At 33.2% G+C, this 17,052-nt stretch overlaps 1 protein-coding gene across 1 annotated transcript; it reads left to right on the top strand.

Moving 5' to 3' along the window:
- Positions 1-694: 694 nt before the first annotated feature.
- Positions 695-16,217, top strand: LOC149937644 (multidrug resistance protein mrp-7-like). The gene is made up of 8 exons (XM_090177872.1): positions 695-1,153; positions 8,633-8,832; positions 9,004-9,130; positions 9,220-9,321; positions 10,838-10,984; positions 11,659-11,984; positions 13,156-13,350; positions 16,092-16,217. The coding sequence occupies exons 1-8, from the start codon at positions 860-862 to the stop codon at positions 16,207-16,209; spliced, it is 1,509 nt and encodes a 502-aa protein (XP_090033998.1). The 5' UTR covers positions 695-859; the 3' UTR covers positions 16,210-16,217.
- Positions 16,218-17,052: the final 835 nt, after the last annotated feature.

The following is a 17,052-nucleotide window of genomic DNA, read 5'->3' as shown; positions in this document are numbered from 1 at the left end:
CCCAAACGAATTCGCGTTAACTCAATTTGGTTCACATTTACCCAATTACTTTTCATTTCCTTAAATTTCCTTAGATTTATCCAATTTTACCTAAATTTACTTAATTTCATTTCAATTAGCCCAATTTGTTTACTAAACAAAAATTTCCCAAATACTTTTTCCTAGGCATATTTACCTTACTTTATTATCATGTATCACATTTATCAAAATTTAGCTAGAAATATTCTTTTTACAAAATATTAGTCTCTGTTACGCAAAATGATCCCAATTCGACCAATAATTCACAATTTTGTTCATTCCAGTTATTTTTTTTATAAAAACCAAATTTGAAAATTTTAATAATTATTAACAGAGACTTTTAATAGCAAGTGATTAAAATCCCGTAAAGAAAATTTTAATCTGAGTTCTAAAAATCAATTTCGGTTGCTATGGTTGACAGGGCAAATCGGAATCCCCATTGCAATTTTTCCTTTGGAAATTTTCATGTTGTACAAAGGTTAACTAGCTTCCCGAGTTTGAACTAAATCGATTTTTCTCTTTAAAATTTGATCACACCGTCTAATATACCAAAAGAAGCCATTATCTTATCGATAACTTTTTTTAACAGTCTACTTTCTCAGTTGTAAAACAATTTTTCAAACTGATTGGAATCAAATGGTGCTTTCTCATAATTATTGGTGTTGCAATTACTCAGTATCTCTCAGTCGCTTCGAAGTATTGGTTGGCAGGCTGGAGTGATTCTCTTAATTCAGTTGCCATTGAAGCTGGAAATATCACGAAAAAGGAGCTGACATCTAGTCAACCAGGATATTTAATTTTTGGAATTTTTACACTTGGCCAGTGCTTGTTAATACCAGCAATGACCTTTGTTTCGTTGTTCTCTTTCTTACGTGGCTCGTTTAAACTGCACCGCAAATTGCTCAAATCCGTTTTAAGATCGCCGTTACTCTTCTTCGATACCACACCAGTTGGCCGAATTCTGAATAGATTTTCGAGCGACATCCAAGACGCTGATCAGACAATTCCTGCGGATGCCAATTTCGTTTGCTCCGCTGCGTTTCTTTTGCTGGGATATGTTATAGGAATCGTGTGTGAAGTTCCATCCTTCATTTTGGGATTATTTCTCTGTTTTATACCTTTTCTATTTGTGCAGGTAAAGACTTTTAAAATTACGATATTTTTACTAAACATTTTTTTCTCAGAAAGTTCCGCAACGATCAGATATTTTGAATAATTAATAATTTTTTAAATGGATGATAAAGTGATTTAAAGAAAAAATGGCAATAGAAATTGTTACGGGTGTGCTAACAACATTATTTCAAATCGAATATGAAAAATTGTTAGGGCCTATTTCGAATCGGGATTTGTGAAATTGAATATTCTACTCCTAGCTGAGGTTACAAGGTATGCCCCGGTTGGTTGAAGGCGTTTTACCAGATTTCTTCGGTTTCCTCTTACCATAAACACTATTTGAGGTTAATAGTTATAATGAGGACAGGGAGCTGTTGGCTAGCGTCTTGCTGATTATTATTGTAAAGTGGTCTTCATAACTTTTGTCTTGGGAATATTTTTATGATTATTTTTTGAACTAGAAAACCCCTAAAGCGCCTACGTAAGTTTGGTTTTAAAAGTAAAATTTACCTAAATATTTAATATTTCAAAACCAAAAACCCTGACATATTTGGAACCAATTAAATTCGAGCAATTTAACGAGCTCAAGAAAACAATAATAGTAAAATGTTTAAGGAGATTACATTAAACTCACATTTGGACCTAACTCGTTGCCCATCTATGTTCATAACACGCCTTTTGATTATTTTCACATAAATATTTAAGGCCCGTTCTAGAGACGAAAAAGTCTCGTTTAACAACGATACTTTTGCAAAATAGCATTTCCAAGACATTTTAACGAGACAAAAATTTAGTATTTTCTAACAGTGACAGGTTTGGCAAAACGTATTGCTCTTTTTCTAGCGCAGGTACGAAGTAACTTCCGCACAAAGAGATATCTAGAGTAAATTTGTTTACACCAAACGTTTTTAGCTATTATCCTTGCTTGGACTGACAAATCATTCTCTGAATGAATAAAGCCATTGGCTCGACTTGCTTAACAATAAACAAATGCATTCAACCATTTATGTGATAGCTGATAGCGTAATCAATGGCATATTTAATGAAAATGTCGACCAAGGAGTGTATACTAAAAGGTGAGAATAACTTAAGATTTAAATCTCAATGCATTATTGAAAAAGTGAAACTTAGGTGCTGTTAGCTATGCAGTGAAGAGCTTTTGAAAACCAAAAATATTTCCAACTCGACCACGAAGCTGTAAGTATGTTTCTTACCATATTAAATGAAAACGGAGATCAAGATATCAAAGAACTATGGGAGAAATGACATACATGGTTGCGATATAACTTGTAATGTAACTTTTGAACTCTCATCAAGAGAGAGCTTCTATATGAAAGGAAAAGTGGTTCACTTAAAAATATTTAAAACGGCAATTATAGTTTTTTGCTTTTAAAGAGTGCATTCAAAGAATGTAGTATTAAGATTCCTACAAATATTTACTTCCTACCTCATGAAAAAACTAGCAATTGGCATTGACGCTTCTTCTTCGAAACACTCGAAGAAACTTGAGAGTTATTAGAAAAAAAAAGGGAAAATTTAGGTGAATCGCAAGTCCCTGAATATCGAAGCCCGTTTGCTGAATCACAACATCCCCACCAAAGGTAATCTAGATGTTTTTAGGCACGTTGCTGGTCATATAGCCAAGCAATTAATGAGAAGAAAATGCCCAGAGGGTATATTGATCAACATTATCATAAAAAATTTGTGAGCGGTAAGGAAGAGGCTTTCGAGGACGTGGATGCGGATGATGGTTTTGAGAAGTGGATTAATAAATGGTCAAGAGGAGGACTGATGAAAGTAAAGGACAGGATTTACCAAGTTATTATTGAATTCAAAAAAGTATCGGACCTCTTTTATTGGTTAGAAGTTCCTAAAACTAGTAACAGGGACATAAAAAGCATTACTATGAGACATATCATGCAGATTAAGACAATTCGAGAACTTTGTAAATATATATGTCCTGAAAACGAGGAAAAATATTTGGTGATAGATGTTCGAGAACACTACTAACATGACATCAAAAAAATATTAAAAGCACAGAAAGCTTTAAGAAAAGCATTGATAGAAAAAACGTCCAGGGAAGAAAATAACAATACTACTCAAGAAACAGTGCAAAAAAACACAAGATGTCAAGAAGTCACATTGTTCCCCTAAAAATTAATTAGCCATGTGAAGAAATAAATCCATACCAGCCGAAATTCCCTCAAAAGTGGTCAATAAAGTCAATGTAATTAAAAACCTTGCCAATGCTTCAGCGAAATCATCGCCAGTACCTACTCCACATGTACATGAATTGATAAGTGCTACAGTTCCGACTCTACACATTCCTGAAAGCAATGACCTTAGCTTTATAAGTGATATGGGAATTTCTCTCAACTCGATGTTACCATTTCTATAAAATGAAATGTTTTAACTTTGATTAGATATGGAAAATTTTACTTTTTTTAGTTAAATCTGGATTAAATAATTAGAAATGAATTTACAAAACAATAAATTTGAAAGTATCGACTATAATTTATCGTATTGTTCTTTTTCCTTTCACAGCATCTTATAGAAGATCCATCAAAGACTTCAGTTTGGCAATATTTGCTTGAAAAAGTCAAACTGATGGATTATTATTTCTTCATTCAGCTCTACAATGCTTCACAAAATGTTGTTCGAGTGCGTCCTGATTTAGATGTTGAATCAAGATGAAAGAGGCACCATTTTGAGCATAAATATTATAACAGCTACCGTTGAAAGAGCTAGAGATAGCTTTGTGTTAGTAATGCAACTCTGTTACTTACCAGTCATTCTTTACCCTGTTATAGTTTCTTTACTCAAGAGCATATGTGCTCTCTCAGTTTTAGTTATTTCTTAGGTCTATTAGCTACCTCGGCTTCCAATCGTCTAATTATTTTAGAAAGTCACCTTCCAGCCACTGAAAAAAAATTATTATAGAGCCTTGAACTTACTTTCAACCTTTGATCAGTCACATCTTGGTACGGTCTTTTGTTGGGTCTTCTGAAGTGCTGTGCTTAATTACAGTTTTTAACCTTACATAGCTCAAAATGTTTTGGAAAATAATAATGAATTTAATTGTTTCTCTATATCTAGCATCAATTTTAAATAAGTTTTCAATTCCCGAGTCAAGTGTCTCACTTAAAACCTGAGCAGCTAAGTTAACTTTCATTCGAGAGTATGAATTGAGTAACACGTTACTATAAGTTAACTTTCTGATGTGTTAAATATCACCTCTTCAGTTGAGTTGAGTATAATAGAAATGTATGATAACTTTCCATGATATATTTCGATTATTCGTCCATAAATAACGTGATTTTGAGTTAGCACCGCTATTGTAAAAACAGTTACGCAAGTCTTTATAAGATGCGGAGCATCTGATATGAAATATAATTTTCTATCCTCATCAGCCGCATGAAGGTTTGTGGTACAAAAGTGAACACCATAGTTTTGGTCAGATTCGGCACAGATGTGGAAAAATTTCCTGTTTGAGGAAGCTCTATCTCCAACTACGGCAAGGATTCTAAAGCCGGCTGATGGCTTCTCAAATTAGGCGGTAGAGGTTGCTAGGAAATGAACTAATGGAACTTGGATATTGTTTGTAACACCACGAATCATTAATTGTAGAATGTTAGTTGCAAACGGGGGATTAGTCACACCTTGAACGTCTTGTTCAATATCATCTAAAGCATTTCGGTTCTCACTGGCATCCTTAAAACCAGTCATACGTCCAGTATTTATATGACAAATTAAATTAGTATTCACACTCATTTCATCTAAGGAGATAACTAAATATTTTTTCTGGAAGATTTTTAATATTTTATCTTCAATTATCCCATCAAAAACCACTTGACGGAAGCCAGACTTGTTATTTACAGTATGAGTGTGGTTATATAAAGTTCTCAAACCTTTCAGAAAAATGGTTTCAGACTTTTTTGAAGCTTCATAAGTTGCTTTGGACTTGGTTTTAATATACGAGCACCATTTACTAAATGTGTCATCCTACCTCATTCCGAACTAAGGTCACTCGAGATCTTTAAATTGTTGATTCAAAACGATTGTCATAAGAGACCCCGGTTTCTCATTCTGCAATCTAGCTTTAAATGATAACTTCAATGCAGAAATCTCTTTCTTTGATTTATCACTTAAAATAAGTTTGATTTTTACTTCCGTTTACTTTTCTTAGATGATTGTTTCTCTAATATAAACTTTCCTTCTTCAGTCTTGGTCGATGTTTTGGCTTGATGACGTAGACCCAAAACTCTTGACTTCTTCTATGAATAATACCAGCTTGACATTTCTTTTTTATCCTTCGAATGAGACGATGACAATCATTACTATAGATAGAATTGTACTGTTCAGAATAATGGCTTTTCATTTGGTTATTGTTTTTTTACACGTGACTTGTAAATTGAAACCAAATCGGGGTAATAATTTCCGGGACAAGCTTTGTAATCATTAATTTTTAAAAGGAGTTTGTAAATATCACTGTTATTTTTCAAATTTTGTTGAAAGTGTTTTTTAGTGGACATCTCTACAAACACAATTTTTATTTTTACATCTAGTTTTTCGAAATAAATGAAAACCCACTGCAAGACAATCACATCATTTTTGAGTTGGTTGAATAATACACCATTGGGTTTTAATTCCATAGAGCAGCCAATATGTGGAGATATTGTCAAAAGGTTGTGTATATGCGGTATTTTCCTTTCCTCTCTTCGTGTTAACATAACTTTTTGCCCTGGATATATTTTAGTTTCTTGGCTTTAGTAGTTTCATCCTAAAAGATTGACATTTTAAATTTTGTACTGGGATAAAACATAATGCAACTGAAAGTAAATTTTTCTACCTCTGCAATGAGAACTGCTTTAATAATTGTTGTTGTTTTTAACTGCTTGTGGTTTCGTTTTCTTTCAGGTATGGAAATTTCATTATATAAATATCAATATATATTTAGTAATAGTATAGTATAATTTAAAATTATCTTTTTTACCTCTTTGTTTTCAACTTCAATTGATGATGGTGTTTCATGGGTTAAATGGTTTAGCTTAAACAGTTGTTGCTATTGTAAGTAGTATTGAATTCATTAAGCTTTATCTATTAGACTATATAACGAAATAAATTACCGTTTCATTGGAGGTAGACTTTTCTTCAAAAATTATGGAAGTAACGCAGGGCTTAAAAAAATTAATGGAATTGGATCTTGGTTATCTTCTGTAGGCTTAATGAAGTGTAGGAAATGTTTATTATATATGTATGTCGAGCCTTCATAATTGATAATGTGAAATCCTTACGTCCACATGCCTTAACCCATCTTTCACATTTCTCACGCACAGTTTTTGGTGAAGGAAATTTAATGATAGTAAGCTAGTAAGTTTAGTTTTAGGATGCTCAACTGAAATGCACGGCCCATAGCTACAACGCTTTTGTACCATTTTGGTTTTTGAAGTAAAACAATTTCTATTTTAAACGAAGGCTTACGAATATTCATCCCTTAATTATCTCTATCATTATAACACACCGTGTAAATTCGATAAATTAAATGCCCTGCAGTTATATTAATTTTAATAGTGGTACCAAATTCAAATGTAGTTAGTTGTAGTTATTAAGTAGAAAACTTGAATAATTCTCCGAGATTTTCCTTTTTATGTGTAATAGAAGGCGCGAATATCGTCTAATAAAAAGAAAGTTTACCGGAACTTCCTTTTTTACCTTTCTTGAAATTTACAGATTTTGAGGCAACATTAATGTTTACACTTGTAGAGCGGGTGCCTGCCACTCCCTATCTAGATTATCTTATCTAACGTGATAAAAACAAGATGTAATGAATATCGAAACAGGTGTCCTGCTGAAAATAATGTATCGTGAGTGGCCCAATACTATTAATTGATGAAAGGACTTTTGGGACAATCAAGAAAACATTTACCCAAAACCGCGTTTATTGAGATACAAATGGGAATGGCCAAGGCCCGAATTGATTTGCGCACAATATATTTTTCAACGCAGGTAAGAATTCCTTTACCTTAAATATAATTTATTAATAGGCGAAAATAAGAACGACCTTTCCTAAAATTTATTTATTTATTAGTGTAGCTATCGTTTAAAGAATAATGGGACTTTTTTCCTTTTGACCTGATACCCAATGATAAAAACTCCCAAATTAACTTCATGATGGGTAAAAACTTCCAGAAAGATTATAGCGAACTTTGAAAAATATACACACTGATATTAAGAAAAAACAAGCATGAAGATGGAAACAGCTCAGTTGAAAAAATAAGAAAAACTTTGTTCAGCTGACTGAACCGAGGGACCAAATAAAGAAAGATACACTGTTGTGGAAAGTTTTTACATCTGAAAGCTGAAGAAAACGTGAAAAGTATTATTCGTTAAGTTTATTTTAAAGGAGACATACTGCTGGTAAATGTTCTTATGTTTCAGGGTTATTAATTATTCGTTGATAAAAACGAGATCAATGAAATAAAATTTTTAATTTTCTTTTCAGTCGGAATAAGAGAGTTATGTATGGCAATTAGAGTATTTGTGGTATTGTCCAAATAACTCGAAAAGGCGATAGAAAATGGAGCAATTTGCCGTCTTAAGGCTAGCATTTCGTTAAGTATCTTTTCCAAAACCACTTTCGATCATTTTTGATCACTTACTACAGACAGGGCAGCCTGGTCTAAAGTTTCGACACTGCTAGTAGCAAAAGGTTCGAACGACACATGTATTGTATTACGTTTTTAAGGCTTCTTTTAACACGTTTACCTGGGCCAATTAATAAATATTTCCAGAATATTATTGTGAATGGATAAAATATATAAAATATTATCAGAAATAAAATTCCGAATTCAAATTAAACAGCGTTTCATCGGCTACATCCATAGGCGGAGCTTCGGAGAAAACAAGTCGAAACAACGAGAGCGATATATTGCAAAGCCTCGATAATATGTGTCTGGAACGCGTTTTGCTATTTCTAGTCTGGGTTTCGTTAAATCGGTCTCGTTAGATTACGAGGCTTTTGAAAATGTCTCTGGAACGGGAATAAACATGTTCACATTGCTAATTTTTTAAAAGATCCATCCGTATTTTAAAGAACTATATTCGTTTCAGCTTCCTTATTTAGAACTTAGCATTTTGAAATAGGAATTGTTTTCAAGCTTGCACCCTTTGGATTAATCGAACATTTCTTTCAGTTTTAGATGCTATCAACATTAGAAATAAAACTAAGTTGTAATAAACGGCTGCGCTACATTTTATAGAGCCGATTATTTTAGGAAAATGTGATCTTGTTAAATTATTCATTATTTTTATTATATAAGAATGTCATCATCTGCCATCTTAAGAATTTAATAGTAATGAAAACGAAACTAGCCGTCTTTGAGTTGAAGTTATTTCTACTTAAATCCTCCCGAATCAATCAATTATTATTTCGACTAACTAACACGCTTGATGAACAATATTTATGACCCTTTCAAATTAAAATTGTGACCTCTTTTTGCAGAGGTATTTTATGAGATCCAACGGTAAACTGAAAAGGCTTCTGTCTGCCGCCAGCTCGCCACTTTATTCGCATTTCTCGGATTCATTGGCTGGCGTCGGAATCATCAGGTCACTTGACGCCATGGACATATTCACGAAAAAAGCCATTTCACTTATCAACGAAAAAGAGACACTAAGTTACAATGTAGAGTCCTCTCAAAGGTGCGTATTAATACCTAATTGGATGAGCTAGCAATGCAGTTGCTTAGCTACGTCAATGCGCAAAATGTATCGCATTGAGGTCCACTGCAACACTGATAATATTAATAAAGATACAAGCACGTGAAATGGAACGTGTAAATGTTTTAAGCAATTAAAGTAGAGATTTTTCAGGTGGATGTGTTTGCGAATAAATTTATTAGCAAGCTGTTTGCTGTTTTTTGCCGCTTTGAGTAGCGCTTTTGCAAAGGGAAGCGTTTCAGCTGGAATGATTGGATATATTTTAAACAATGCAAATTTAGTAAGAATAATAATACGAGACTATTAAATCAATTCAAAAAGTCATATATTTTTCAAAGATTGTAAGTATAAATATGTGACTCTTAATAGATAAACGTCATGATTTATGTCACTGTAGCTCGAGCGGGTTATTTAGAAACAAGCTTTGTGTCAATCGAGAGAATTATCGAATATTTATCTTTGAAACCTGAGGTAAATTTAAACAAAAACATTTTCTTAGTGTATACACGGTGTTACGGGTAAGAGGATCGAAACTTTGAAATTATATTATATGGGTCCCTACGAGATAAAAATAACAAATGAACCATGGTCCTAAAAAGGCCCATTTTGGAGTTACGAAATCCCAAAAATCAGCCTAAAAACGAAATCAACGCCAATAAGAAATCTTTATTCTTCCTGGACCACAATTTTCGTCGATTAGCCTAGTTGAAGAAATCGTCAAGTTGGAAGGCAGCTGAGCGTTAATCATGTCATGCTGTGTAGAATTTTACTTGAACGTAGTTATCGCCATTATCACCTTCGAAAACTCAAAGCCATAAACGAAGCCGACCATCCTCACCATATCAACTTCTGTCAGTGGTTTGTGGATAGTGCACAAGACCATCCGCAGTTCCCAATTGTCTTGAGGCCAATTTCTCGAGAGGTGGTATTCTCAATTTGCACAATAACCTCTAGTGGAGCGAAAAAACCCTCGTCCAGCTGTTGTCGCATCGCACCAAGAGAAATACAGTCTCAACATCTAGCGTGGCATTTTTTAAACAATTAAGTGGGACCCTACTTCCTTCCTATTTGGACAGTCGTACCTAGAATTTCTTCATTGAGCGTAGCCACAGCTACTGCAGAACGTTCTGTTCGTGATTACAGATAGCGAATGTGATTCTTGCACGATTTAGCGCCACCACAATTCAGTCGTGCCGTAAGATATCATCTTTATGCAACCTTTCCTTTGAGTTGGGTTGGAAGAGTAGGAGCCATTCCATGGCTAGCACGATCTCCCGATTTAAACCCACGCGATTTTTACCTTTGGAGAGATCTCAAAGACTTAATTAACAACACCGCAGTCCAGGATGTCGACTACTTAGGGCAGCGCTTGATTGATGGATTTGAGACAATTCGTAATACACCACAAATCTTTGAAAACGTTCGTCAATAATGTTTTGGACGTTGTCGTTTGGGTATGAGAGCCCAACAGTTGTTGTAAAAAGTTTTTCGTATTGATTAACAAAGTTTTCAATTTCATTATGTGTCCTGCTTTTTTGCGTATCACACACTACTTGGGTTTAGCTGATGTGGTTGTTAACTTAATATGTTTCAATCTTTCCATCTTAAATTTAGTAAAGTTAAAATCTGGCGGTGCATACTTCTGAACGAACTTTTAATGATCTTGTGATATTCAACAATCTTTTTATCACCTTATTGCTAAAAATTAACCAATAAATTAATAAAAACAATTGGGGACAAAGAAGAAAAAGACTTCAAATTTGCGTTCATTTCGATGTTATTAGGCCTATTTTTCAGAGCTGGTAACTCTGAAACGGGGCTTTAAATGACTATGGTTCATTTTATATTTTAAACTCGTAGGGACCAATAGAAAAAATATAAATGTTGCATTACTATACCCCGTAACAACCTGTATAGAAAGTTATCCCGGCTTTCAAAAACTGTTAAATTAATTATTTTTTCTACTAAATTACATTTTCAATAATAGTCTGCCTGGAAAACAGCGGAAAGAAATTTGTTAAAGTCTTGGCCTTACGAAGGAAAAATTGTTTTTTGGAAATACTCGACAAGATATCGCGAAGGGCTAGATTTGGCCTTACACGATCTGTCATTTGTTATAGAACCAAAAGAAAAGGTGAGTAATTATTGTCAAATTTTGTCTGTTGTAAATCTCATTTTATTGTTATTGACAAAAAGTACATTAAACCCAAAATCAGTCGTTACGTCACTTGTAAACCAAACACTACCTCACTTCGTCTCATAGCTGCAAATTTATTCCAAATTTTAATTTCATGTTTTAAAATCAAGAAATAAGTAAAGGAAAGTTTGAGATCTAAATTGATTTGCTGCGTCTGTAGAGTTTTATAAAAGTTTTAAAGAGAAATAAGTTTAAAAGCGAAATACAATTAACTAAATAGCTTATCAAATATTAAATGTGTAAATAAAGAGTTAAGGCGATGATTACATTCAATTTACATTTCTACTACATTGTAATTTTCGCCTCTTTTTTTGAACATTTTGCCCCTAATTATGGAGTAAATCCAATACAAACAACTCGCCACGAACACACGATCACATTCAGTAGAGCGGTCTGATTTCTGACAATCCTCAGTTATAATCAAAACAATTCCAAAACATATTAAATTACGACGGTTTATAAATTTACACATTTTGGAATCATAAAAATTTGGTTAAACACCAGTTTTAGAATTTATATACGTATATAGTTTTTTGATGCGATAAAGGTCAAATATCTGATTTTTTCTCGACCTTTCGTGTTCTTTATTAACAAATTAAAATGAATTTTAGATTGGTGTTGTCGGAAGAACCGGAGCTGGGAAATCTTCTCTGACGCTGGCTCTGTTTCGCATGATCGAAGCAGTTAGCGGGGAAATCCTCATCGACGGCGTGGACATCAGTCAGATTGGGCTTCACGACCTCCGATCACGCATAGCCATTATTCCCCAAGATCCGGTTCTGTTTTCGGGGACGCTTCGAATGAATCTGGATCCCTTCGAAAGATACAGCGACGGCGAAGTGTGGAAAGCCCTCGAGTTGGCAAACCTCAAGCGCTACGTTCATGCTTCTGGAAAGAGCTTATTGTACGAAATAAACGAAGGAGGATCAAACATGAGGTAAAACAAATTTTACTTTTGCATCAAATCAAACTAACCTCTAAAATTTGATTAATATGTTAATTAACGACGTGTTAAATTTTCGTAACTAGGCAACCAATAGTAAAATAAACCGTATTACGCAAAAGCGAAAAAACATATTTCGTCATTGTTGATAGGAACTTTTTTTTAAATTTTCGGGCACGAAGGTATTTTGTGCTTCTAAGTTTACTCGCTGAGTAGGCCGTCAACGTGCCCCGCTTGTTGAGTTCATCAGGTAATTACGCAAAGGCCAATCCGTAATTTTAAGGCACAATATATTTAAACAATTCAAATTTGCGAGTTATTGAAATGGCAGGGGAAAAAAATAAGGCGCAACCCGCCGATTCAAGATTCAAAGACTGATGCCTTAATAACTTCTTGCAATGCAATAAAATATTCAATTTGGTCGATTATAAAACTCTTTTATATCGTTGCACGCGTTTTTGCCGGCTACTAACAAAGAGCATAATGCTATATTATTTATCACGTGTGATGTCCTTTGTATAGTTTGGTCTCGAAGAATCGAAAAATTAAACAAAGCCTTAGCTGTCATCGAAAAATGCAAGGATACTCGGATATTTTAAGTTAAAAGATTACCATGGAAAACAATTGGGCAAAAGTTGGGCTCTTGAAGGCATACAATGGAGGAAGAGACAGACAAAGAAGCGTCCGTAAAATCATGTAAGATGGCCGGCTGGGTGGGTTACTGCGGGTCTGAACTCCTCAGGTCTCTTTAATTTTAATAAAATAAATGATACACTTAACTTAAATTTAGTTTAGATGGCCGGCTGGGTGGGTTACTTCGGGTCTGAACTCCTCAGGTCTCTTAAATTTTAATAAAATAAATGATACACTTTACTTAAATTTAGTTTATTTCACATGAACAAGTAAGAAATCAGCGTCGTTATGCTTTGTTAGATCGATTAAAACTTTACAGAAATTGTGCACCTAAAATTATCAGCGGACATTTGATTTAAAAATAAACAAGACCAATACACATTAATAGATTTTCTGAAGAAACCAAGGCCAACTAGATTTTTAAATTAACGGTTAGAGATTTACATCGTTCTTTCAATAATACACTAGCCTTAAGCGAGCGTTTTACCTTGTTGTGTAAGATTAATTAGACCACATTGCCTTTTCCAAATAGTGTGGGTCAGCGTCAACTGGTTTGTTTGGCGAGGGCCCTTCTGATGAAAACCAAAATTTTGGTTTTGGACGAAGCCACAGCCTCTGTGGACCCAGAGACTGACGAACTTCTGCAAGCCACGATTCGGAAAGAATTCCAGTTTTGCACAGTCATCACTATCGCGCACAGAATCAACACCATCATGGATTACGACAAGTAATATTAAATTGTTTACTAGTATAATCTAACCTCAAATCGTACCAGCTATGACGTAAAGAGTGTACCAAACATATCGCAAATGTGACGTGCCCTATGGTTCTTATTAAAGTTTCTTTTCTCTGAAATTAGCATTTAAATGCTTATTATAATGGTGTTTTAAATTTCGGGATCAGAATAATTAAAAAAAGTAAATATCATTTACTTACGAAGTTGTCTGGGAAATGTTTCAAAATAAAAGATTTTAATAAGTTAATTTTAAGGAAAAAACCTTTTCCAAAACTATTTAAAGATTTTCAATTTCTTTCAACATTCAAATGTGTAGGTTACGACATTTTAAGAGAAATGGAAACAAGGAGTATTTTGAAACACCAGGTATTTGGAACTCGAAAGGGTAAATTATATTTAACGCTTGTCCTCGATTTGTCGCATTACAATTTTCATCTTATAGGTGATAATGATATATGAACCCATTTGAACCAAACTGAAACATTTCCTATAACGAATAATTATGCAAACTGATTGCTGTTTGGCTACATGTATTTTATACAATATTTAATAAAATATCTATCTTCGGGCCATCTGATCTTCTAGGGGCTAATAATCAGTTTAGTAGTTAAAATTTTGAAGGAAATCAACAAAGTTCCATACCAAACCAAGAATTAATTAGGGTCTTACCAAGATTTTGTTACCTCCAATATAACGTCTGTGGTCTGAAAATCTGGAGGAATTCTCGCTATTGAAGGAGAGAAAGCCTGCGATCAAAGTGGGGTGTCTTTCTGAACCATAACGAAGTTAAATAATTAACGCGAGGGGATACGGAGTGCGTTGATTTTCTTACAAAAAAATGATGCTCGCGTTTAGTCTGCCCACCTGAATACTCTCTGACATTAAAAACCATTTTAGCTCAGCCATTTTAAGCACTTTTTCGCACGAGTCTGCCACACCGACAATACTGTTTGATTTCCAATAAAACGATGAAACGTTTATAGAATAACTCTCATATATAGACAAAACGTCATGTAGCACACTTTTATGTAATTTGTTTTTAGAATTAAGTAAAAGCATGCCAATAAAATTTATAAAGGGTCATACAAAACTCGACAGTCAATAGTTGACTTGCATAATTCGAAAAATATTTGAAGAATGAAAGGGATGTTCAATTTCTTTCATATATTTCTTAGCACAAGTTGAAAAAGTGTTCCGTTTATTTGACAATTAAACCATTGCTTAATAAAATTGTTCGCAAAAATTGCATTTTCTCCTCCAATTGTGGAATATTTGAATTAAGACCTCAAGATGCGCCTGAATGAAATGCGAAACTAGTCATCACTAAAATTATGGTTAGTTGCAAACGGCTCTTCAAAATATTTCGTATTGTGTAAATCAAGTAAAAAATGTAAGGTCATTAAATTTTCCTATGATTAAAAGTAAAAGTAAATTGAAACTGCGAAAAAAATTATTTTATTTATTCGGTATTCAAAATACTATTTGTTCACTGAATATAAATTAAGCAAATTTAAGACATTTACTTCGTAAGGGCCGATTTATTTTACTCGGGAGATGGTGGTAATTTAAGTTAACTTTTTATTTAGATAAACACACTATATACACAATTTTAAGCCATGCCTTCTGATTTTCAAAGGCGTTTATTTTAGATATACAACTTTCAGCGAAGCATGAAAATAATATTTTTGCTCAAGCATAGTGTCTATTAGAACTAATTATATTAAGCACCAAGTTAATCTATTAACACCTGATTGAGCTAACATATTTGGGTAACCAAAATCAACACTTTTTCTATGCAGACTATTAAATTAAATTAATAAAAAAATTAATACTCAAAATAATCATTAGTTATTTTTGTTTTAAAGGATGTTCTTGTTCTATGTATTCAAAAGATTTTATATTGCAACATATTTGTACTCACAGAGTTCAGTACATTTTACAATTTATTTTCACAGAACGTTTTATCTAACATTTGTGAAACATTATTAATTAGCATAAGCTTAAGTCGATTAAACATAAGCTATTTAAGGGCGTCCTTTATAAAACAACATTCTTTGTCGTTATGATTTTTATTCAAATTCTTCGACATCTAAGTAATCAAATGAGGTCTTTAATGGTAAATATTTTTCAAACGAAAAGTGCTGAATGTAATGAAAGTTGAGTAACCCTTTTGACAAAAACTAGCCCATTTTTCTATACAGTTCTTCACCCCGTAATGTAATTATAATTATAAGAAACAATTTCTCAAACCTAACGCAACCTTTGTCAGACTATTAAGTGACTTTGGTAAAAAACCGAAAAGAAGCTTCTCCACTTTTCTAACTATAGGCAAAAGTGATATTAATAAAAGCAATAGTGTTATAAATAAAAGCAATAGTGATATCAATAATAAATTTTGGGCAGTTATTCGAATATTACCATATCTATGCGTTAGCAACAATATTTATAACTTTTTACTTTAATGAAATTGTTAAAACTAAGAAAAAGTTTAATATGGATTACAAAGTCGATCTTTACTTATTTTATTGAAAATTGAGAGTTTGAACGATCTCACCGGTAATGTCATCAAATTGGTTTCAAATATTCGATTTGGTTTGACGTGGGTAGAAAGCAATTACTTGATATTTTTTGGTTTCTCAAAAAGTGGTCTTTAAACCACTCTTTGATTTATTTTGATACCAGGCTTTGTTAAATTACAAGAAAAAATTTAATCTTAAACAATATTATTTTAGAGTGTTGGTTTTGGACAAAGGATCAGTCATCGAATATGATCAGCCTAATCTTCTTCTACAAGACCATAATTCAGTGTTCCGTAAAATAGCCATAGACGCTGGACTCATTGACAATTAAACGATTTACGTATTGTACAATCATAAATATATAATCAAATAAATGAAAGAAAAATTGCTGATTCTTAATTTGTAGCTCTAATTCTTAATAACTTGGTATTAATCGATCCAATGTTCATTACGTACATGAGGAGCTATTTCAAATAGCTGATGCGAAAAAATTTTACATTTAAACTTTAGCCAAACGATGAAAAGCTTTTATTAAATTAAAAACATGTTTAAGCCATCGACGATGAAGTTTCTTAAATAATATAAAAAATCATAACATAAGAGGAAATAAATTTTGAAGTCTTGCAGTAGCCCTCGCTCGTTTTTCTCGTTCTCATAGACCAAAACTATAAAATAATTAGGAAAAACTTCCTAAGGCGCGTATTCGGGAAAGCCTTCGACAGATCTCTTGAAAAAGGTGTTCATATTTTAAATAAATAGAAATGTTATTATTTTCATTTTTCTAACACACGTGTATCAATATGGTTCTTTTGGTGAATCCACATAAAAACCTACTTCCAATCTACCAATGTATTTATTATCGGCCTTTTGGCTTTGCTAGGTCATTTTCAATATCACTATGCAACGCCTACATCTTATTCGCCGACTTACATGTTTGTTTGGTTCGCATTGTCTCAGTAGTTTTCGTACTCGCAAAATGAGAACGCTCTCATTGCTTAGAACAATACAATTGTATTCTTGGAATTTAGATAGCAAGAACATTAAACAATGAATGCTTCGATTGTTGGTTTAAAATTGCGGAAATCATCAACGCTTTACGGATTTTTTAAACAAAAGATATGTCAATATTTATGGTTATTTGATGTCCAGTGATAGGCACGTTTGTCGATAATTT

Source organism: Leiobunum rupestre, chromosome 6 (assembly GCF_980474605.1).
Source record: "Leiobunum rupestre chromosome 6, qqLeiRupe1.1.hap1, whole genome shotgun sequence".
Lineage (NCBI taxonomy): Eukaryota > Metazoa > Arthropoda > Arachnida > Opiliones > Sclerosomatidae > Leiobunum > Leiobunum rupestre.
Note: the sequence above shows the minus strand (reverse complement) of the source record. Positions and strands in the feature narration are given on the sequence as shown.